The following is a 23,696-nucleotide window of genomic DNA, read 5'->3' on the forward strand; positions in this document are numbered from 1 at the left end:
ATGGAGACAATCGTAGCCCCTCCCTCTTCCAGGGTTGTCATGAGGGGGAGGTAATTTTTGTGGTGCGCTTTGTAAATGCTTGCGATGAGAATGATGATGGAAAGAAGCTAGGGATTTTGGAGAGAATACATTCCCAGCATAGGAAACACAGGCAAAAACCGAGTCTAGAGATTGAATGCTGGGTCTGGGGAGCAGCAAACGGATCTGTTCCGTTGGAACCTGGAGAGCATCCAGGGGATCCCTGGGGTAGTTAACCTGGGCAGAGGCAGGGCCAGGAGATGAGGGACTTGGCCATAGCAAGCAGAGGTGCTGGGAAGCCTGAAGTCCCCTTGCTTTTCTGGACCTCAGGTTCATCATCTATGCAGTGAAGGGGCAGATTAGATTCTCTCTCAGGTCATGTCTAGTTCTTGTTTGTTTGTTGTTGTTGTTGTTGTTGTTGTTGTTTTTAATTTTTGCAGGGTAATTAGGGTTAAGTGACTTGCCCAGGGTCACACAGCTAGCAAGTGTCAAGTGTCTGCAGCCAGATTTGAACTCAGGTTTTCCTGAATCCCAGGCCAGTGCTTTATCCACTGTGCCACCTAGCTGCCCCTCATGTCTAGTTCTAAACCTGCAAGTTCACATCCAACTAGATGACCCTGGGCAAGTCCCTTCACCTCTGTCTGCCTCAGCTCCTCAACTATAAAATGGGGATGATAATAATAACACCTCCCTCCCTGAGTTGTCATGAGGATAGTTGGGAAGCGCTCAGCATAGTGCCTGATGCATAGTAGGTGCTTCTGACACATAGTAGGTGCTTCATAAAGCCTCCCTCCCTTCCCAACGTTGTCTCTTTCCCTTGTCCATTCCCACATCTGCTATTGCTTCTGCTCCTTCTCGGGGTGTGGTGACAAAATCATTGTGTCCAGGCAGCCTGTGCTCCAGAAGCCTAACCCAGCCCACACTGCTCTAAAGGGCTCGTCTCAGCTTGCATCCATCAGGGACGAGGCAGGAGGAGTGGTTGGAGGTGTCCCCACACTAGCTCCAGCAGCAGACCGTGTTCTTGGCATGGGTAGTTTCGGGAGTCTTGGCTTTGGTTCCCACTTCTGGCATTTCTCATTTTCCAGATACGGCGTCTCCACAGAGCACTTCACCCTCCTCCAGCACTCCCACCTCCCCAGCAGGCCACATCCGGCCTAGCTCCCTGCACGGGCTGGCGTCCAAGCTGGGGGCCCCTCGCTATAAAGTCGGTCGCCGGAAGTCAACAAGCAGCATCCCTCCATCCCCGCTGGCCTGTACTCCCTCCCCAGGACCCCAGCCCCCATCACCACAGAGATCTCCTTCTCCTTTACCAGGTTACCCGAAAAACCTCTATGCCTTCCAGGGTAAGACCTTGTCTCCCCCCATGATCACCAGGCAGACATCTCGACCACGCAGTGCCGAGACACCCCGATCTCCTCTCCTGAAACGAGGGCAGTCTGCCGACAAAATTGCCCCCTCCTTGGTGGAAAAGAAGCCTCTGGGGGGGCGTAAACTCACACTCGAAATGCCAGCGGGAGACGGGGACGGCCTCGAGGAGACGTCTGGGGCTGGCAGTGGCAGTCCCGGAGACCACGGCCGGGCCAGCTACCAGGGCACAGCTAGCCGGAGTAGAGACTGGGCTGGGGACCGGCACGAACGGGACCAGGAGGTGGTGGTCATGCGGCGCCTCAACCTGTCTGAGCGCCGAGACTCCTTCAAAAAACAAGAGGCCGTCCAAGAGGTGAGCTTCGATGAGCCTGAGCCTCCGGGCTCCTGTGGGCAGGAGGAGCAGGCAGAGCCCAGGGGACAGAAGCCCCCGCCTGTGCCCCAGATCGCCGTGCAGGGCCTGGAGGGTGAGGTGCACGAGCCGGGCTCGGCTGAGTGGGAGTGTCAGGGCTCCTATCCACCCCTCCAGCTGCTGGCCAAGGTCTACACCGAGCAAACAGATGGCACCAAGGCCGTAGAGTACAAGAGCCTCTCGTCCCAGCGGCGGAACAGCCGGGACCTACGGGACTTGAGCTCGGGGCAGCAGCCTCCCAGGGCGGCGGGCCGAGCTCTTCGGGGGCCCCTGCAGGCTGCCAAGTCCCTGCCCATCCTTCAGCTCTCAGGAGGCCAGGAGCGGGCAGGACCTGACCCTCGAGCTCCCAGAGCAAGTCCCCGAGATGCGGCAGGTCCAGTGAAGAGGAGGGATGGGGAACGGCGCTAGGAGGCATACCTGCAGGAAGAGGCACCCTCCCAGAAGGGCTTCGAGGACCCCCTGCCCCCGCCCATCCCACCCACTCTGCATCTGCCTCTCAGATTTGAGTCAAGTTGATGCATGTGTCCTCGTGACAGGGTGCGGGAGAAAGGAAACTCACCACCTTCCGAAAGCCACGAACCTCAGGAAGAGCAAGCCTTTGGGACGTGCCCGTTGGGGGAAAAAATACAACCACCACCAGAAAACACCAGACCCAGTACAAGGAAACCACGGACTTTAACCAGAACCACCATGAGTTTTTTCTACAAACTGGAAAGAAGTCTCCTTATTTTTGTAGCATGCAGGTGCTGTGAGGGGAGAGGAGGGCTTTCCTCACCTGGTCAGGCACTTTGTAAATAGCCTCGGAGGCAGATCCCTACAATTAATTTATTACTTTTATAAGCTAAGATGAGACTTGAGCACAGAGCTTCCATGAAGGCACCTTGACCCCCATCCGGGAGTGAGGAACAAAACCCTCTGCATCACTCCTGGCTGGGGGTTTTCTATTTTGGGGGGGGGGGGTTAACTCTTGCCTCAAGCAGTAGCATGGTCCCAGTGCCCAGGGGTCCAGCCAGAGCTGGAAGCTGTACGGTCTCCCTCCCACGTCACCCACCTGCCATGGGTGGGAGGGGGAGGGGCTTCTTTCTGCTGAAGGCAAAAATCTGCTCCCTCAAGGGTGGAATGGAGTGGGTAATGGAGGGTGGACTCAAGGGCTGTCTCACCAGAGGTGTCTGGATCAGGCTGTGGGATTCAGATGCAATAGAACGATTCCCTCCTCTCCCCCCCATGCACATGCACATGCACATGCACGGCAGAAATGGCTACGAGTACAAATTTCCCACCACTCTTTGTCACAGACTGTAGCTGCTGATTGTAGAGCCCTTCTCTCTAGGTCCAGCGACCTTAAAGAAGGGTTCTCTTCTCTCCTTCCTCCCCACCCCAGCACCCAAACAAACCCTGCATGTTTACTGTAAACCAGCGCTTTGGGAGGAAGAAGGGAGCCCTGCTCCTGAGCCTCTGGGGACACCTTCTGTCAAAACAGAAGTTCTTGTGAGATGTCAGAGGTGGTATGTGATTTCCCTGACTGTTAGTCACTGAATAAGGTCAGAGCTAGGGGGCCCCTAGAACACAGGATGGGAGGGCCCTCAACCCAGAATGTCAGAGCTGGGAGGGCCCTCAGAACTCAGGACGTCAGAGCTGGGAGGGCCCCTGGAACAAAGGATGCCAGAGCTGGGAAGGCCCCTGGAACACAGGATGGCAGAGCTGGGAGGGCCCCTGGAACAAAGGACGGCAGAGCTGGGAAGGCCCCTGGAACACAGGATGGCAGAGCTGAGAGTGTCAGAGGTGATGTAACTTGCTTGAGGCCACATAGTAAATTAGAGGCAGAGCTGGGACTAAATGTTGACTCCCAGGCCCCAGGGTCTTTTCCTTCTTCCATCACTGCCCTGTTGCTACCAGCAGCCAGCTGGGAGTTCTCCTAAACTTTGCTTCTCTCCAGCTCCCTCTCCCCTTCCCCTTGGACCCTGTGGGACGTGGGGCTCCTGCTCTTTGTCTCTGGTTTCAAGAGTTTCAGCCCATGTTTTGAGTGTCTGAACTTCCAAGCATCCCCTTGTGGAGAAGTGGAGCTAGGTCTGGGAACATCCAGGAATGGGTCCTATAACTTAATCTTATATCGAGATCCGAGGCGCCGTCCTCTCGAATGCACCTGGCACACCTTGAGGGACAGTTTTTCCTAACCCATCTGGTTTGGACTGGAGGGGTCTTTCAAGGCTGGGATGAGGTGGGGCGGCAATGCCTGGGGGACCATGGAAGGAAAAGCCAGCCTCCCCGGGAGGTGCAGTTTGGCCTGGTGGGAAGGGGGAGAGCTGAGGCTTCTGTCACCAGAGAAGGCCTGCAGGAGCCGCCTTCCCGAGCTGGGCCATCTCCATCCTCCTGGCCCAGCTGAGGCGAGGTCCTTATTCCTCCTCCTCTGGGGAGCCGGGCCAGCCTCATGCTCTGAGGACTCAGTCCAGCTGAGAACAGGTGCAGGCGCCCCCATCCAGGATGTGAAACTGCTTGAGCCTTTGTTTGCCGTGTGTAAAGGTCTGGAATCCCTGGACAGATCTGCTTGACTCAGCAGCATGGAGTGGTAGACTAGAAAGTTGAGGCGGGGGCCCTTCCTGGCTGTATGACCCCAGCTTCCTCCTCTGAGGAATGAGAGGAGTGGGCTTGATGGACTCTTAACCTGTAGTCCTCTGGTCCTCTGTGCAGGTAGCTCCTCCATCAACATCACCACCAAAGGGTCCCTCTTAGGAGACATTCTGTTGTGGCTGAAAAATGGGTCAGCCTATAGCTGACCTTCACACGATGGCAGACCCATAGTCCAGCAGGGCTCAGAGCCTTTCCAGCCTGTTAGGAGCTGCAGAGCCCAGGGTCACTCCTGCACCAGGAGGCATTGAGCAAAGGGTCTTCCTGAGTTGGCTCAATGGGAAAGAACAGGGGACATCCCTTCCTTGGCCCCACCGGTTTATGCCTCTTGGTTCCAAAGGGAGCAATGGGGAGAAGTAAACTCTGTCCCTGCTAAGGTTGAGAGGCATTTTTACAGGCATTTATTAAACACTTGTTGTGTCCCTAGACTCATAAAGGGGGGGACCAGACCCTGCCCTGTGAGAGCTTACACTCTTCTGAACTAAACTCAAGTTTTTGTATGAGCTCACGGCCCAAAGGTTTTCTCGAATAGAAATGTTCAGAAAATTGGGGCGGGGTGGGGGGGGGACAGAAAGTAAGAGGTAACCGTGTGTCAACTTCCCAGTCAAATATTTTTGTCATTTTAGCATCTTTTTCAGTTCCTCTGCCCTTGGCCCCCATTGAGCTTGAGGACTCCCATTCTGTCCTGATGAATGATCATCCTGTTCCTTGATATTCAGATGATGCTTTGAAATAGTGTGATATCCTGTCTGTTTGCCCATCAGCAGGGGAACAGATGGAGCAAGGTGCCTCTTCTCCCTTCCAATCTGATATTTTACTTCCCGAGACTTGGGATCATTGAGGGTTTTCCCAGCGTGCTGGAGCCAGGCTTGTGCTTCCTCCTCAGGTCACAGCCCGTCCCTAGGCCCATAGTCAGGTTTTCCCAGTGGATAGGACCTTGAAAAGCTGATCCAGCCCAGGGTCAGTCTCAGCGATGCCCATGGGAGATGACCTTGCTTCATCAAGGAGGATCCATCCCAAGTTTCTACCGCACTCGTTTCCTATATTTTGGACCATTCATGTATATTCATCTGAGGTTGCGGTTTTATGGTTGGCTCCCTCTGCAGATTTTGTCTCCTGTCTATTCCTGGGGCTCGTATCTGCTGTTCCAGCAGCTAACCTAGTGCCTGGCACTTAGTAGGTGTTTAGTAAAAATCCCAGTGACTTGGAGAGCGCTTTCCTAATGGGAACTCACCAATCACTTATTAAACACCCACTTAGAAGCTCAGAAGTGGGTCAGGGACGAGCCTAAAAGGCTCTTGTGATGCAACTGGTATCAGCACAGAACAACTGCTCAGAAGGCTGAGATTCTGGGCCAGCCTTCACCCTACTTTGAACCTGGACCCCCCTCTCAGAATCATGTTTTCAAGTGATCGAAGGAAATGGGGCAGTGGGTAGAGCACTACTCTAAATTCGGTCTCTGGCACTAGCTGTGTGACCCTGGGCAAGTCACTTAACCCCAATCGCCTTCCAAAAACAAAAGGAAGAAATTGAAGAAAAGGTCAGGTTTCCATTAAAGGTTAGTTAGTGAAAATAAAGGTGTCATTTTGTCCCCATCCATGTTTGCAGACCCCCCCTGATATCTATCCACAGACTCCTTGGTGGGGGTTGGGAGTCTGTGGACCCCTGGTTAAGAACTGCTCCAGAACCAGTTCTGTTACCTTACTCACACTGGGACCTTTGGCCAGTCACTTGCTTTCCATGGGCTTCAAATGTCCACCCCTGTAATACAAAGGGGTTGGATTAGCTCAGCGCTCCTTAACCTTTTGTGTGTGTCTTTCCACCCCTTCCCCAGAATCATGTTTTGAAATGCCTAAAACAAAATACACAGGATTGCAAATGAAACTTTTTACAATGAAGTAGCTGTCAGAAAACTACGCTCTTAAGTGTTCAAAGGTGGCAAGTTAAGACCCTACCCCCTTTGTAGGATGTCTTGCTGAGTGGGTACCTCCTTCCCATTGGAGGTAGCAAGGTGGTCCAGGGAATAAAAGGCTGGGCCTGGAGTTAGGACGACCCAAGTTCAAATTGTACCTCAGACACCTACTGGCTGTGACTCTGGGCAAGTCACTTCACTCTGCTTCAGTTTCCTTATCTGTAAATAAGGGACAATAACAGCACCTACCTTGAAGGGTTGTGGTGAGTGTCAAATGAGACCATTGTGAAGTGTTTAGCATATAGTAGGCACTCTAGAGATGCTCTTTCCTACCAGATCTTCCAGTGCCATGCTATCTCTTGTAAACTTGATAGAATGTGAAAGAGCAGTCGGAGTTGGGAGGAATCAGAAAGGGGGCTTTCTGAAAGCCATGTTGGCTGTCCCGAGAGAGGCCTACAGGCAGAGGTGAAGTGATCGCTTGGCGTTACTGTAAAGGGGATTCTGGTTTAGACTCAGGATCTTAGCTCAGTTCAAAGGGGAGTTGGTAACCCAGTTGACCCATTTTACAGGAGGCTTGCCCGAGGTCAGACCTCAGCAGTCAGTGGCAAAGACAGGACTGGTCTTCTGGCTCCTGGTCCAGTGGTCCTGCCTCCCTAATCATACTGACATCTTTTTTTTTTAAGGGGGGACCCCCCCCCTTTCTGAGGCCAGTAGCATCAAGGACAAATCCATTCTTCAACAACATTGGGCTTAGATTTGGGGGCAAAATATCCATCTCCAAAACTGAAGAATGTGGGTGCACATGGCGGGCTTCAGGCCCGTCTGTACAAGTTTGTGAGAAAGCCAGAAGTGGTGTTACACTTGTGATCCCTGCTGCCGGGGAGGCTCAACCTGGTAGATTTTGTGAGCTTGGGATTCTGAGTCGCCTGGGCCAAACCTGGCACCAATTTGAGGAATCCCTAAGAGTAAAGAGCCGCCAGGCTGGGGCAGCTAGGCGGTGCAGTGGATAGAGAGAGCACTGGCCCTGGATTCAGGAGGACCTGAGTTCCAATCTGGCCTCAGATCCTTGACACTTACTAGCTGTGTGACCCTGGGCAAGTCACTTAACCCCAATTGCCTCACCAAAAAAAAAAAAGGCCACCAGGCTACCTAAGGGGTGAACTGGCACAGATTGGAAATAGCAGTCCTAACCCCTTTAATGATCAGCCATGGGATTAGGCCTGTGAGTAAGATTCGGCCTTTAAAAAAAAAAAGACAACGAAGAACTTAGGGCTTTGCGGGGAATTTCCAAGGCTAGTTTGCTAGCATACTCATGGATCTGTTTCTCTTAAATTTCCTTTAAAACAGGAAGTAGCCATTTTTTAAGTGATTTTTTTTTTCCTCCTTTGGAAGCCAGGTGGTTGCATCCTTTAAGGCTTAATGGCTTAGCCACAAGTCTAATCTTGGATTCTTCCAGATCTTAGATGTTCAGCAAAACATTTATCATGGTAGAAACTAGAAGCATTTCATCTAACAGTGGGGAAAACCTGGCATTATGACCTGTATGAACTCTGCTGTTGTGTGACAACAGTGTCAGCTTCCTCTTGTGGGGAGCCCCAAGAGCTCGCCCACAGAATTCCCACACAGTCCCGGCTGACTTCCTGAAGCTTGTTCTCAGACCTATAGAAGTAAATCTGGTGTGAACACTAGTGTGTTCCCGAGGGATTGAGCAAGACCGGTATTTGTTTAGTTAGGTAACATTCCGGCCTCTTCTGACCTGCAACTCAGAAGCCCACTATGTATACGGTAGCTGTTAGTGGTACAACCCTCAGTCAGAGAAATGCAGCATGAATGAATTGCTTACTCTCCTATAGTCCTAACCAGGAGCTACAACTTGGGAGATTGTCTGGGACCAGAAGGTGATCCACCTACAGCTGGAAGGGGGTATTAGAGACCACGCTGGACAAGAGGAGTGGCCATACTGTTAGCCAGTGAGGGTCAGACATGGAATTTAAACCAAGGTCTGTGTGACTCCAAATCCAGTGCTCTTGGTTCTATACCGTTGTGATCCAATTCTCTCATTTTACAGATGGGTAAACTGAGGCCCAGGGGAAAGGAATTTGCCCAAGTTCACAAGCACAAGAGCCAGGGCTAGGAAGCCAGATTTCTTAAGGATCAAGCCCTTCTTCCCCTCCCTCCTTCCTTATTCTTTGGTTAAATCCAGAGGAAAAGGGGATGATCAGATGAGGAAATTCTACCCCAAATTCTGGAGAGAATAATTCATCTAAAAAACCCAGGAAATGGTCAACATGTCCATGGGAATTTTTACTTTTTTTCCAGCACCCCCCCCCCAAAAAAAAAAAGTTGGAATGCAAAAAGAAAAAATGCCTGGGCCAACATCTTGTTTGTCTTTTGGGAAACATTTCACATAATTAAGACTTGTAATGGAAAATTCACCAGCTAGGGAAACTCGAAGCCATGGCATGAGCTGTCTGCTTCCTCCTGTGGTTTTAAGGACAAGAATTAGCTGTATCCGCTTCCCCCTTTAATAGCTCAAGTGCTGTTTCCCACACCCCTCTAACTGGAGTGTTCACAGCCCGTGCCCTTCAGACACCTTCCGCTGCCAGGCTTCTGTGTAAGCTTTGAACATTCTCCGGACTCCTCTTGTGATGGTGAGTTTTGTATGCAGTTGGAGCTGCTCCTTCCCCTTGCCCTGATTTTCTTATGCCATTGATGTTTACATTTCAGTATGCATGTGTGCCATCTCTGGGGTTAAACTCGGTTGTGCCGAGAATCCTGGGCACCAGGCCTTTTCCATGTCAGATTTCTAGAATTCCTGTACAGTTCGTATTGCTGCTGATGAATGTCAGTATCACATTGCCAGACTGTGTCAAGTGTGATTTTTTTTTTATGTGACCAAAGCCTCTGGTAGCTGCCCCCTTTCCTCTCCCCCTCCCCAGGCTTCTAGGTCTGTTGGGCCTGGTTTCCTGATGTCTGTCCTCTCCCTGTCACCTGAAGATGGACTTTCCTCTGCCCAAGAAGACAGAGGTCATCCTGCCCATTCCATCACTAGCTGGCTACAGTGCATGGCTTGTTCCCCCATTGCCATTTGCAGAAGCCTGGGAGCATTTTCTGGGTGTTCGATTGAATAATAAAAAATTTTTTAAAAAGACAAAAAAAAAGCATCCGTGTTCATTTGTGCCCAGTCAAGTCAATAAGCATTTGTTAAGCACCTACTATGTGTGTGCAGGCAACAAACAGGCGCATTTTTCCAGGAGCTCAGTCTAATGGGGAAGATATGTGTAAAATAGCTATGTACAAAGATAAAGACAGGATAAATTGGAGATCATGGGGGCTGGGGAAAGGCATCTTGCAGAAGGTGGGGATTTTAACTAACACTTGAAGTAGGTTGCATTGGGACTGCTATGTGAGGTATCTAAGGAGTCCTCCGATTTCCTATAGTTGGAGCAGAGAAGGGCCTTAGAAGTAATGTAATCAGGGCAGCTAGGTGGCACAGTGGATAAAAGCACTGGCCCTGGATTCAGGAGTACCTGAGTTCAAGTTCGGCCTCAAACACTTGACACTAGCTGTGTGACCCTGGACAAGTCATTTAACCTCCATTGCCTTACACTCCAAAAAAAAAAAAAAAGAAAAGTATCTAATGAAGTGCTTAGTATGGGTTCAGTGCTGGGGTTACAAAGGTTAAAAATAAAAATCAGTCCCTGCCCTCAGCCACTTACATTCTAACAGAGGAAAAATCATTCATGCATACATACAGTGTAAATGGAAAGTAAACTTAAGAGGGGAGAGCACCCACAGCTGTGGGGACTGGGAAAGGCCTACAGAAGGTTACAACTGATCTGGGCCAGGAAACCAGGATTCTAAAGGGGAGGGTGTTCCATGTATGGAAATGGAAAGTAAACTTAAGAGGGGAGAGCACCCACAGCTGTGGGGACTGGGAAAGGCCTACAGAAGGTTACAACTGATCTGGGCCAGGAAACCAGGATTCTAAAGGGGAGGGTGTTCCATGTATGGAGGAGAAGGTGGGAGGTGGAACACTGTTTGAGACAGGAGCTCCAAATTCTATTCCTCCCCCTTCCCTGCCCTCCCCTCTTCCTGAGATGATAAGCAATCAGATATTGGTTGTACATGTACGATCATGTTAAACAAGTATGGGGGGCAGCTAGGTGGCACAGTGGATAAAGCGCTGGCCCTGGATTCAGGAGGACCTGAGTTCAAATTCAGCCTCAGACACGACATTTACTAGCTGTGTGACCTTGGGCAAGTCACTTAACCCTCATTGCCCTGCCCAACAACAACAACAAAAAGCATAACTAACAGTCTGTTGGGCCCGGGGATGAATGCCTGAATTGGGGTGATGGCTATGTGAATGTTACTGTTATTAAGCACCTACTATGTGCCAGGCACTGTACTGTGTGCTGCATGTATAAAGAAAAAAGAAAAGACAGCCCCTGACCCGCAAGGAGTTTACAGTCGAACTGGGGGGACGGCATGGAAATCACCATAACAGGATGAATTGAGGGTATTTTCTGAGGGAAGGTGCTGGGATTAAAGTGAACTGGAAAAGGCTTCTTACAGAAAGGGAGATTTTTATCTGAGATTTGAAGGAAGCCCTGAAGCAGATAGGAGGAGGAAGAGCAATCCAGGCATGGCTGGGTCCAGAGATATGGGGCGTGTAAAAAGACTGGAGAGGTAGGAAGGTTTAGGTTTTTAAGAGCTTTAAAAACCAAAGTGGGGGATGGTGTTGCAGCTAGGTGGTGCAGTGGATAAAGCAATGGCTTTAGATTCAGGAGGACCTGAGTTCAAATCCAGCCTCAGACACTTGACTGTGTGACCCTGAGCAAGTCACTTAACCCTCATTACCCCGCAAAAAATACAAAAAATAAAAATAAAACAACAACAACAACAAAAAAAACCAACCAGGGATTTGTATATTTGATCCTGGAGGAGTTATGGAATTTATTCAGTGGGAAAGTGATATGGTCAGGCTTCCATTTTGGGAAGATCACTATCCCGGTGGGTGGGGAGAGGCTGGAGGCACACCAACAAGCAGGCTATGAAGGAGGAGAATAGAGGAAAGGCCGTCAATTAATTAGATTGGTGGTTAAGTGAACAGCTTGGGAGGGAGGCTTCACCTGTTCTGTCCCCCTAGTGTTCCCTCACCTCCACTCTGCTCTACCAGGGCCAGATGCAGAGGACCTGAGCAAAGCCCTGGGGCTGTGGAACTCTGGGCATCTGCCCCCACCTCATTCCACCCTCCTGTGGTTGGCTGAATCATGGGGCGAGAAGCCAGATCACAGAGGCTTTAGAAGAGAATAAGAGGGGGCAGCTAGGTGGTGCAGTGGATAGAGCACCTGCCCTGGAGTCAGGAGGACCTGAGTTCAAATCTGGTCTCAGACACTTAACACTTACTAGCTGTGTGACCCTGGGCAAGTCACAACCCCAATTGCCTCACTAAAAAAAAAAAAGAAGAGAATGAGAGATGGTTTTTTCGGTGGGTGATTTTTTTTTTTTAGTGAGGCAATTGGGGTTAAGTGACTTGCCCAGGGTGACACAGCTAGTAAGTGTTAAGTGTCTGAGGCCGGATTTGAACTCAGGTCCTCCTGACTTCAGGGCCAGTGCTCTATCCACTGCGCCACCTAGCTGCCCCTTGGTGGGTGTTCTTGACCATGTGGGTGACAGCAAGATCAAAGGTCTGACAATGGCATTAAGCTTATGTCTACAGAAGGAAGGAGTCAGTTGTTGGAATTAAACAGATCGAGGAATTGGAATAGGAGGACAGGAATCAAGGGGTGGAGAGGGAGATGGTGAGCCAGAAATCACTGAGAAGAGGAAAGAATATGTCCCGAGAGCCAGAGGACAATAACTGCCCGAATGTGGTTTGGGGGATGAATCTGGGCGTCGTGATCCTCAAAGGAGGAAAGATTTCTGAGCAATGATAGTGGAAATAGAGGGTAGAAAGAAGAATATTCTGATTCTCCACTGGGGGAGGGAGTTGGGTCTGAGAGAAGGAGCAACCAGGACTGGAAAGGATTCACTGTCAGTTGGATCCCAAGGAGAGCCAGAAGATGGAAAAGAGAAAAGGAGGAAGAGGCTTTAAAGGAAAGGGAGCTTGCTAATTAGAGAGCTCAGGGGTTCCTAGGGACTCTCTGGAATGAGTGGGCAGGTCTGGAGGGGAGGGGAGAAGGAATGGGAATGAGGGGTTGTTCAGTACTGAGGAGGGGGATGGGTGTCTATCTCACTGAGAGGAAGAGGAAGTGTATTACCTAGTGGGGAGTTGTTGTCCTTTGTCCTTTGTTTCTTGAAGGGGACCTGACATCAAGGGGTGATGTTTTGACTCCTGTGTGAATTGGATTTAAGTGAGGCAAGGGTTGCACAAAGGTGTCAATCTCGATCTCTCTTCCAGAGCCATCAAAGTCCAGTGGCCGGACAAAAGTCAAGATGACTGGCGATGGTGGTAGACGACCTTAGGGTCTTCTGCGTCTGACCAAGTTCTCACCTTCTCCAGCCTCCTTCACAGCCGCTGGAACAAATTGTCCTCATCCGCCCATTCTGCCGGGGGTCCTCACATGCTTGGGGTAGACAGCCCTCTAACTCACCCACAGGTTTGAGGTCTGTCGGTTCCTCTCAACCCATCTACCCAGATGGTTTACTCGGATGTAACCACTGTGCATGCTATAGCTTCTTGGAGCTACAGGCAAGAGTTGGGCGAAGGTGGGCACCAAGGTGGATGAGCAACCCTGAAGAAGGTTCGGCAAGCCCTCACACTGGAGGGGCTGGTCCTCCCTGAGCACCCCATACATCCTCCTCATGGGAGTATCAGTGTATGCCAGGAGGTCTGTTGATGCTGGGGGAGGGGACAGGAGAGGACATCAGGTAAGGACTGAGCAAGAGATGGTGTGTCCCAGATACCTAGCAGCAAGAAGGGGTAGGCCCAGGCATTCTGGCAATCAGTCAGTCAATGTTAAGGGGCTCCCCGAACTAAGCAGGGAGATTGTTGTTTGTCCTTCATTCCAGAAGAGGACCATGACACTGAGTGATGTCATGAAATGCACTGAATTGGATTTAAATGAGGGAGGGCTGTGCAAGGTCACCAACCTCACTCTCTCCTCCAGAGCCATCTGGGTCTAGTGGCAAGATATAGACCAGGATGACTGAAGATGGCCCTGGATGTTTGAGGCAATTGGGGTCAAGTGACTTGCCCAGGGTCACACAGCTAGTAAGTATCTGAGGTGAGATTTGAACTCAGGGCCTCCTAACTTCAGGGCCAGTGCTCTATCCACTGTGCCACCTAGCTGCCCCAAGCAGGGGGACACAAAGAAAGGCAAAAGATAGTCTCTGCCCACAAGGAACTTCCTGTGTAATGGGGGAGACAACATGCCATGGGCATCAGTCTTGAGGGATCATCTCAATACCCCCCACCCCACTTCTATGCTTGGCCCACTGTGGCAGCCTGCTTCAAACAGCAGTGGGGATTTTTCAGAGGGGATGAAGTTGTATCAATTCCTTTAGGAACCATTGTTGGGATGCATCGGTAAGTGCCAGTTATGGGCACTCTTTTGGGTGCCCATATGGGCAGCCTTTGCCTTAGTGGTCTGGGAAAGTTGGGGGGGCCCTAAAGAACAGAAAGCTAGGTACCCCCCAAAGAGCATAGGCTTCAGGTGGGGAGATTGCCCCCAGGAAAAGGACTGGAATGAGCCAAGCACCCCTCCATTCAATTATCCCAATCAAGAGTTACATAAACGGGTGTCTAAAAAAACCAACCACTAAAAGACAGAGGGCTGGCAACCTTGCCAGCCCATTAACCCATGCTAATGAGACACAGGTTCTGGCCTGCCCAGCCCTGCCCCACAATTTGGCCCAGGGATGGGGAATGGGCCCATGGGACCCCACCCTGCTGAGCCAGATGCTCCCCAGGGCATGGCCACCTGTTCCCACATAGGCAAAGGAAGGTAAGAGAGAAAGTGTCTGAAGGGAGGACATGGCTACAAATTAAGAGCAAAAGATCCCCATATTGTGGGTGGGGAGACTGTAGGAAGACACTGCCTAAGGAGGGACGAGACCCAGGGGAGATCCCCTACTTAGGGAATGAGGACAGAGGAGATGTAAGGGCAGGGTACTGAAAGGGGGGAGTTTTAGAGGGGAACTTTCCATTGGCAGGGAGCTTGAAGACGGCCCATATGAGGCAGGACAGAATTGAACAGAGTAAGATCCCATATCAAAGAGACTTAAGGGACATCACTTTGCACTGAAGAGAGTGGGCTTGGGGGAATCTGAGTGACAAGGACTCTGAAAAAGGACTCCATACTGAGGAGTCTGAAAGGAGAAGACCTTATCCCGAGACCTGGTAGGGAGAAACTGAGTGGAGGAGACCCCAAGCCACAGGGGATAGAGACCATACTGAATCAGGGGAGATCTCCTCTAAAGGTAAACTGATCTCATACTGAAGAGATTTGGAGGGAGAAGGAGGTAAGGGCAAATGAATGGTAAAGACCCCAAACTGAGCAGACACCTCCTATTGAGGAAATGAGTGGGGAAAAGACCGGGCCTGGAATCAGGAAGACCTGAATTCAAATCCAACTTCAGACACTAGCTGTCAAATCACTTTACCAAAAAAAAAAAAATTAAAATAACAAATCACTTTACCTTTTTGCCTCAGTTTCTTGTTCTGTGAAATGGAGATAACCTCCCAGGGTTGTTGTGAGGATCAAATGAGGTTTTGCAACCTTAAGGTGCTATGTAATTGCTAGTCCGTTGTTATATTTTGCCACAGTCTGGTGGCACAGTGGATAAAGCACTGGGCCTGGATTCAGGAGGACCTGAGTTCAAATCCAGTATCAGACATTTCCTAGATGTGTGACCCTTGGCAAGTCAAATAACCTTGTTTGCCTCGGTTTCCTCATCTGCAAAATGAGCTGGAGATGGAAATGGCAAACCCCTCCAGTATCTCTGCCAAGAAAACCCCAAATGTGGTCACAGAGTTGGACAAGATGGAACAAAAATTAGGTTTTGCCTTTCATTGTTATCCCAGAGCTTAGCAAAGTTGCCTGGTATACAGTAGGCGCTTAATAAATGCTGGCTTCTTGCCACCGACCGGGTAACCCTGGACAAGTCGTTACTCTGTACCTCTGTTTCCTCAACACCTACTCCCCCCGGTTGTTTGTGAGGATCATGGGGGAACAATAAATGTAAAGTTCTTTGCAAACCTTAAATAAAGCGCTATTTGTTATTATGACTGGTGAGAAAGCTGAGTGCAAGAAACCTGAAGGAAGATGCCCCCGAAGGGCCCAGGCTGCAGGATGTGGAGGTTCCCGAGGACTTGGGAAAAGGCGGGGCCAGAAGCACCAGGCCCCGCCCACAGCGGTCCGAGGTCACCCTCCAGCCTGGAGAAAGGGAGGAGGGGAGTTACCGTGAGGACCCAGGCGCAGGGGTTTCTACTGCCCGCCCCCGCCTAGCTCTGCTGTTTCCTGGAGAGCGCAGGCACCACCTCTTCCTTTCTCTGCCCCGCCCCCTCGCCCTTCCCAGCCTAGGCTCCAAACTCCGGGCTCGGCTGTTTGCGAGAGAGCGCAGGCGTCGCTCTTCTTCCCGCTCCTCCCACCCCCACGTCTTCCCTGCCCTGCGGGATCGGCAGTTTCCGTGAGGGCGCAGGCGCCGCTCTCCTCTTCCCCCGCCCCGCCCGCTTTCCTTACTCTGAGCGCTCGGCTGTTTCCGTGAGCTCCCCTGAGCGGAGCTTGTCTCCGCCCGTCGGGGGCGGGCTCAGCGGCTCGCTCGGGATCATGGCTGCAGCCCCGGCTCTGGCTCCGGCTGCTGCTGCTGCTTCTGCCTCCTCCTTCTCCTCCTCCTCCTCCTCCTTCTCCTCCTCCTCCTCCTCCTTCTTCTCCTTCTCCTCCTTCTCCTCCCCCTCCATCTCTTCTGCTGCTGCTGCTGCTGCCGCCGCCGCTGCTGCCGGAGGTGGAGGCCACGCTGCGGGCTCGGGGTGACGGCAGCAAAGAGGCGAGGTGGGTCCCGGCCGACCGAATGCGGTGGGGCCGGACTCTGCCAGGAGGGGCTGGGCCATGCCAGGATTTACTGGTTGCGGGGTGGTCAGGAGTGGAGGTCGGGGCCATGCTGGGAGGAGAGGGTCCGTACTGGGTCATGGAGAGGTGGTTCAAGCGGGAGAGGCCGAGTTACACTGAATTGGGAGAGGCTGTTCTTGGAAGAAGCTCTAGCTCTTTGGGGTGGGGGGAACCCAGCTATACAGGATGGGGCCAGAGCTGCACTGGAAGGTTCTGGTCTATAATGGATCATGAGGGGGTGGCCCAAGTGGAAGAGGCTCAGAAATAGCAGTATCTCTTCATCTCTATAATTATATTTGGGGTGCTCTCCTTGGAAGAGGCCTTGGCTCTATTGGGGACCCCCAACTATAATGAGTAGGGACTGAACTATACTCGGAGGAGTTAGTCTATAGTGGGTCATTGGAGGGTGGCTTAAGTGGGAGAGGATGAGTTATATGGAGTTATATTGGGGGGGTAGCACTTGGAAGAGACGATTTTGGGGACCCTCAGCTATACTGGATGGGGAATTGAGCTATATTGGAAGAGGCTGAGAATGGGTTCAGTGGAATGGGGATGGGACTGGCTTTACCAAGAAGGGGCCCATACTGCTCTAGGTTATACTTGGGGGGCTGCCGGGCTCCAACGGGGAGATCAGGCTGTGATGGGTGACATGGGCAGGAAGGCCCAGACCATAATGGATGGGAGGCAGGCCTGGTTATAATGGGGGCTGAACGTTTTTGGGGGTGGGGAAGAGGGAAGGGTGCTTGGCCTGAGCTATGTACTTGGGGGGACCTGGTCATAACTAATGTGGAGAAGGAGGTCTGGGGAGCCCATCCCCCTTTATGTGTAAGGGAGAAGACAGGCCGGGGAAAGGGTCCAGAATGGAGGTCAAACAGGAAGATGGGGTTCATGGTCCAGCATGAAAGCAGGGGTGACAGGTAGAACATTGGATACTGTGCTGTGTAAGAGTGGGATGAGGGGGTAAAATGAAGGGCCACCCCAAGAGGCAATTGCTGTATCCACATAGTCTCTCTTACTCCCTTCCGCAAACTGGCCTGATATATGAGGGGCTCCCTGTGCTGTGATCACAAGCGCTCTGGCCTGGGAGCCAAAAGTCACAGATTTGAATCCTGCCTTTAGCTGAGTGACCTTGGACAGACCCTTTTCTATCTCTTGGCCTCAGTTTCTCCATTTGAAAATAAGAAGGTTAGACTAGCCTGGCAGCCTCTCAAGGCCCTCCCAGCTCAGACAGACTGTATTCTGGGTCCTGAGCTTCCTTCTATCCCTGACAGCCCACGGTCTGTTGTTCTAAGGTCCCTTCCTGCTCCTAGGCTGGTTAGTCTTGGTGTCTTCTCAGCCGTGACTCTTGATGCTCCAGCCTGTGCCCATTCTAGGTTTGAGCTGTCCAGGTCCCTCTTCCTGAGCATGCCCGGCCAAGTCCGGCACAGGAAGGACCAAGTTTGGAAGAGAAGAGAGAAGTGGGAAGGAAGGCATCCCTCCGGAGAGAGATCCCAGCCTTTTGGCTCCCTCTCTTCCTCCCGCCCAAGGGCCCTGGGGACATGTGGAGCCTTGGCCTTTGGGGGAGGGGAGTGAGGCAGACAGATGCTCTTTGGGGCAGGAAGCCCAGCCTGGGGGAGATGGGAAAGCTCAAATGCCCAGCCCTCCGCCTCCCCCCCCTCCATTTCCCCCGCCCTTGGCTTGGCTGGGAGCCCTTCCAGGAGGGCCCTGCTGGCACTGGGCCTCCTGGGATGGGTTTGGACTCTGAGGCAGAGCTGGGCCTGCCTCTTCCCCTCCCTTTGGCTTCAGACCCCCCCTGCCCCCAGCAGGCATGATGAGGCTGGCTCTTCTCTGCTGAGTGTGCATGCTCCAGAAGAGCCCTGCATACGTGAGTCTGGGTGTGCATGCATGTGTGCATGGGAGAAGACCCGTGAATGTGAGCCTGGTGCGTGCGTGCCTGTGTGTGTGTGTGAGAGCGAGGAGGTGCACGCCTGCATGATGGGGGAAGAAACACGTGGAGGTGGGTATGCGTGACTGTGCCACCGTGGCCGAGCGTGTGAGCCCGACTCTGTGTCCATGAATTGTACGGATGCCGGTTGGGAATGGAGAGTGTGGAGGAGACCCAGTCTGCTGTCCGCATGGTTCACACTTCCAGGGTGGGGATGGGGGGTGGGGCGGCAAGGATCTAGACTCAGGATATCACCGACAGAACATAAGCAGGGATGGAGGCCCAGCAGAGAGAAAAGGATGTGTGGGGGTCCCCCAGCAAGCACCAGCCTGGGTGCTCTCAAAGGCTTCTCCACTAAGATCATAAGTCAGAGGCTCTATAAAGCTGGGGGAGGGGGCGACTTGAGAGACCACCCAGTCCAGCCCTGCCTCATTATGTAGGGGGAAGCAACCCTCACAGGGGCAGAATCCAGGTATCACCCTCAGGGGATCCCCCTGCAAAGCTCCAGGCTTTATTCTTCCTTCTGGGGTTCTGGGCTTGCCTCCTTTCCAGTTCTGACTCTCCTGCACGATTCCTGCTCCCTGTAACATCCCCTGAAGCCTGAGTGGGTAGTTGGCGCTGGCAGGGAAAAGAGGGGGCCACTGTCCTATTCTGGGGCCCTCTCTCTGGGTCACACTCGTTCATCCTCGACATCTGTGGGGAGTCAGCAAGTTCTTGGCAGCTCCTTTCGGTTTGGGACAGGGGCCAAAGCTGCTTCTTAAGAGCATAGTATTTAGAGCCGGAAGGGACCTCAGAGAACGTTTTACCTCCTCATTTTACAGATGGGAAAACTGAGGCTCAGAGAGCCAGAGTGATTTCCCTAAAGTATTACATTCAAACCCAGCCCCTCTGGTTCTTTTTTTTTCTTTTTTGCGAGGCAATGAGGGTTAAGTGACTTGCCCAGGGTCACACAGCTAGTAAGTGTCTGAGGTTGGATTTGAACTCAGGTCCTCCTGAATCCAAGGAGGCCGGGCTGCTTTATCCACTGTGCCACCTAGTTGCCCCAAGCCCCTCTGATTTTGAACCCGGTATTCTTTTTCTGGGATGTCTGGAGAGTTGGCTGGCTCATCCATCCTGAATTCAACTTCCTGGCTGGTAGTGGAGCCCTGGGATCATGAAAGAAGATGGAAGACCCCCTGCGGGCCATGTAGGCCAATCTCAACCTGAAACAATGTTCCGGACCTGAAAACCTCTGGGAGGAGAAGAGACATCCTCCAGTGATGAGCAGCCTGTAACACTTTGGGGCAGCTCTGAGGACTAGGGAGTTTTTCTTCAAATTGAGGCAGAATCTGCCCATTTGCAGTCCCCCCCTTAGCTTCTGGTTGTTGCCTCCAGAGCCAGAGGGAGCAGGCCTATCTCCCCTGCCCCAAGACTGCTCCTCTACCATTTAGAGGTTCCCTCTTCTTATTCCAACAGGACCAGGCTGGATGACCTGCCTGGTCAGCCCATGGCCTCGGCCCGCTGGCAGAGGGCCAAAGAGCCCTTCCCCTAAGGTGCATTATCCCTGCAGGGGAAGGAGGAACCCCACCAGTCCCCACCCAACTCCCCAGGCATTCTAGATTCTCTGGCATCTCCTCCCCTAGAGGCCAGCACCTGTGCCCCAGAGTTAGTGAATTTGGGCCCTACACATAGATCTGGGGGCTTCTGTTTTCAGGACAGAGAATTATTCAATCATAACTGGTCTCCTCTGTAATCCGCTGGCTTTTGTTTTATGCATTTGAAAATATTCATCCGTGAAGTCTGCAGAGGCTCCAACACGCTGTCAAAGAAGTTAACAGCCCTCCCGTATAGATAAACACGCCCTTATGTGTGTTAAGGGATATAATATGCAACAAGCCGGTGAAACCTGTAGGACATATAGTCTGCCCACTTTACAGATGTGAAAATAGAAACAAAATTTAGAAGTGATTTGGCCAAGGTCATATAGGGAGTTGCAAAGCTGGGACTGGAATTAATCAATATCAGCAAGCTTTATTAAGCACCTGGTACGTGCTCGGCACTGGGGAGACAAACACAAGTGGAGTCAGGAAGACCCGAGTTCAAATCCAACCTCAGACTAGCTCACTAGCTGTGTGACCCTGAGTGAGTCACTCAACCGCCGCTTGCCTCAGTTTCTTCATCTGTAAAATGGAGTTAACAATGGCATCTACCTCAAATAAGACCTTGTTACCCATTACCCTGTCTGGGCCTCAGTTTCCTCCTGTGTAAAAGGAGGAGGTTAGGGGGACGGCTAGGTGGCGCAGTGGATAAAGCACTGGCCCTGGATTCAGGAGTACCTGAGTTCAAATCCGGCCTCAGACCCTTGACACTTACTAGCTGTGTGACCCTGGGCAAGTCACTTAACCCCCATTGCCCCACCAAAAAAAAGGAGGAGGTTAGACTAGATGATACCTAAGGATTCTCCCAGCTGTAAATCTATAGTCTTTCCTTCTCTGGAATCCTGTTTGATATTAGACTGATTGCGGGTGACCCTGGGTCCCATGTAGGCTCCCCGGATTGACACTAACAGCTCTCCCTCTGTCTCCTCCCCATAGGTCCTGACGCCCAGCTCCCGACCAGAGCCGTGGCCCCTCCTGGGCACAGACACTCCTCCCTGGGGCCTAGGCCAGCCATCCCCTCCAAGGGCCAGAGCATGGTGGTGATACTAGCCCTTTGCTCCATCATCTGGCTGAATCGGGGCATCAAGCTGCGGAAAAGTGGCTAAGCCTCCTGGCCCCGCCCACCCTGCTGACCCTGCCTCGCCCTTTACCCCTGGCCAGACTTCAGAGCTCCACCCCTCCGGCCATGTGGCCGCTGGCCCACAGCTGAGCTCCTCTCCCCTCCCGGCCGGGCGCCATGGCCAGCGCCGAGGGCTTCCAGTACCGGGCCCTTTACCAGTACCGTAAGGAGCGCGAAGAGGACCTTGACCTGCTGCCGGGCGACATCCTTGTGGTGAGCAAGGGCACGCTAGAGGCGCTGGGCTGCAAGGATGGGGATGAGCGGAGCCCTCAGCACATTGGCTGGATCCTCGGCGTCAATGAGCGCACCAAGCACAAGGGAGACTTCCCGGGCACCTACGTGCAGTACCTGGGACCTGTGAAGATCACCCTGCCCTCCCACCGCCCCCGAGGCCACCGGCCACTGCCTGCCACTCCAGGGGCGGGGCCCATCCGTCCCCGGGACTCACCAGAGCCAGGTAAGCCCCTACCCCAGAAGTCTCTTCTGGGGCTGCCTCATTGTGAGGATGTGGCAAAGAGGCCAATTGAGGCTCCATTGGTCCCAGACTGCCTCGAGACGGGGAGGGCAGCCCCTCTCACTGGTAGAAACAAGTGTGCTTATTGAGTATCTATAGAGGAGATCAAGTCTGTTTGGGTTGGTATGGCTTCTGGGGACCCTTCCTATTCGGGAAGGTGGTGATTACCCAATTCTCCATATCGGCTGGGCTACAGAAAGCGGGGCTGGGCCAGGCCAGCTCAGACCCCCGGAGTAGGAGAAAACAGGAGCCAGGGGATCACGTCCTTACTTATTCCACTATTTAGTGGGTCGCTGCTGGATCCTGGGAGGGTGATGACAGAAGACCAGGCCCTGTCCTCAGAGAGTCCCCCACGGTCACACAGGTGGACCCCAATACCTCTGATTCCGAGTCTGGGGTCTTTCTACTGTGGCCTGCTGTCTGAAGGGAAGGGGAGAGAGCTCCAGGAACTGGAGCAATGGGCAAGGGCTTCCTGGAAAAGGAGGCTGAAGGTAGGAAGGCCCAGGGGCTGGGCTTTGCAAATGGGGTAGGCCAGCCTATGCTGGCTCTCCCTGCCATGGGAGTAGGCACTGCCTGGTCCTGCCCAGCTCTGTGGGGACATGCCCCAGACTTTCCCATTCTCTGCCAACGAGTCTATCCCATCCGGCTTGTCCAGACAGGACAGATGTACCTTCACCTGGGCCCCAAACTCAGTGAAGCCTTTTCCTTCCTTTAACAGTGGCCAACATGAGATGGGGGAGAGGAGGGGAAGGGAGGACATGGGGGGAGGGGCCCCAGGAATCATTGCCCTTCTCCTAAGGACTAGTCATTCTACCCCCACCCAGCCTCCTTCTGGTTCCCTGACTGGAAGTCAGTGTATACTATATGACATCACTGTGGGCAACTGTGTCTTCTTTCTGAACCTCAGTTTCTCTTTCTTTAAGTGTCTGAGGCCGGATTTGAACTCAGGTCCTCCTGACTCCAGGGCCGGTGCTCCATCTACTGCGCCACCTAGCTGCCCCTCTCAGTTTCTCTTTTATCAGAGGGGGAAAGTAACCTCTGCCTTCCTTCCTCATGTGAGAGAATGGAAGGTAAGGTGTGGAGGGTGTTTCAGCTCTTGGGAGAGAGCCTTCATGGTGTTTTGGTTGGAATGCAGGGAGAAATAGGTTCCAATCCCACTTCCTAGCTGGATGAACCTGGGCAAGTTCTCTGGGCCTCAGTTTCTTCCTCTGTAAAATGGAGACAGAATGGAGACAGGTACTCCCTACCTCATAGGGTTATGGTGAAATGCTCTGCAAACCAGAAAAGGCTATTCATATAATGATACTGACGAGGACAATAACAAAAGCTGGAGACAGCCGCCCTTGGTGCAAAGAGCACAGAATTTGAATCAGAAGATTGGCTCTGCCTCGGTTGGTGTGTGACCTTGGGCAGGCACTTCCCTACCTGTCAGTTGGCAGGGCGGACCATGATGCCTTCAGATCCTCTTCACCTTTCCTTACTATAAGCTGGATTCATCCTTCTCCCCAGCCTCCATGGTTCCGGCTGGGGAGGGGCGCTGGTCACACCTTCCTGCTAGAGCCTGGCAGTGGAGCTAGCTGGGCCAGGAGACTGGGGCCCCATGGCGGCGGGCCGTTAGAGGACAGGCGGGTAGAATGAGGTGGGGGCAGATGCCCAGAGTTCCACAGCCCCAGGGCTTTGCTCAGGTCCTCTGCGCCTGGCCCTGGTAGAGCGGAGTGGAGGTGAGGGAACACTAGGGGGACAGGAGGACAGGTGAGGCCTTGCTTCTCAAGTCCCTGGGAGAAAATGGCCTGGGCATCGTCTTTTCCTTTTCAGGGTCCGATCACAGTCCCTACCCATGTCCCAAGGCTGTGGGGAGCAAGGACTTTGGCATGATGATCGAAATGAGTGCGGGTGATTAGGATAGCCCAGGCCATTCATTGGGTAAGGCGCCTGCTGAGGTCAGCTTTCCTGCCTAGCTGGGAGGACCCTTAGAACACAGGATGTCAGGCTGGGAGGGCCCTTAGAACAGGGAATGTCAGGGCTGGGAGGGCCCTTAGAACAGGGAATGTCAGACTGGGAGGATCCTTAGAACTCAGAATGGCAGAGCTGGGAGGGCCCTTAGAACACAGGAT

At 52.6% G+C, this 23,696-nt stretch overlaps 2 protein-coding genes across 4 annotated transcripts in view; both read left to right on the top strand.

Annotated features, from left to right (window-relative positions):
- The window catches only part of MAST3 (microtubule associated serine/threonine kinase 3), a 90,348-nt gene extending 83,999 nt beyond the window's left edge, over positions 1–6,349 (top strand). For all 3 annotated transcript variants that reach the window (XM_043970822.1, XM_043970801.1, XM_043970811.1), the window contains one exon: positions 1,104–6,349. In XM_043970822.1, the coding sequence (XP_043826757.1) occupies positions 1,104–2,203 (1,100 nt within the window). In that variant the 3' untranslated portion in view covers positions 2,204–6,349. The remainder of the gene's footprint in view (positions 1–1,103) is intronic.
- Positions 6,350–16,049: 9,700 nt separating this feature from the next.
- PIK3R2 (phosphoinositide-3-kinase regulatory subunit 2) overlaps positions 16,050–23,696 on the top strand; it is a 40,134-nt gene continuing 32,487 nt past the window's right edge. The window contains exons 1-2 of the mRNA XM_043973643.1: positions 16,050–16,330; positions 20,885–21,525. Of these exons, the coding sequence (XP_043829578.1) occupies positions 21,186–21,525 (340 nt within the window). The 5' untranslated portion in view covers positions 16,050–16,330; positions 20,885–21,185. The remainder of the gene's footprint in view (positions 16,331–20,884; positions 21,526–23,696) is intronic.

Source organism: Dromiciops gliroides, chromosome 1 (genome assembly GCF_019393635.1).
Source record: "Dromiciops gliroides isolate mDroGli1 chromosome 1, mDroGli1.pri, whole genome shotgun sequence".
NCBI lineage: Eukaryota > Metazoa > Chordata > Mammalia > Microbiotheria > Microbiotheriidae > Dromiciops > Dromiciops gliroides.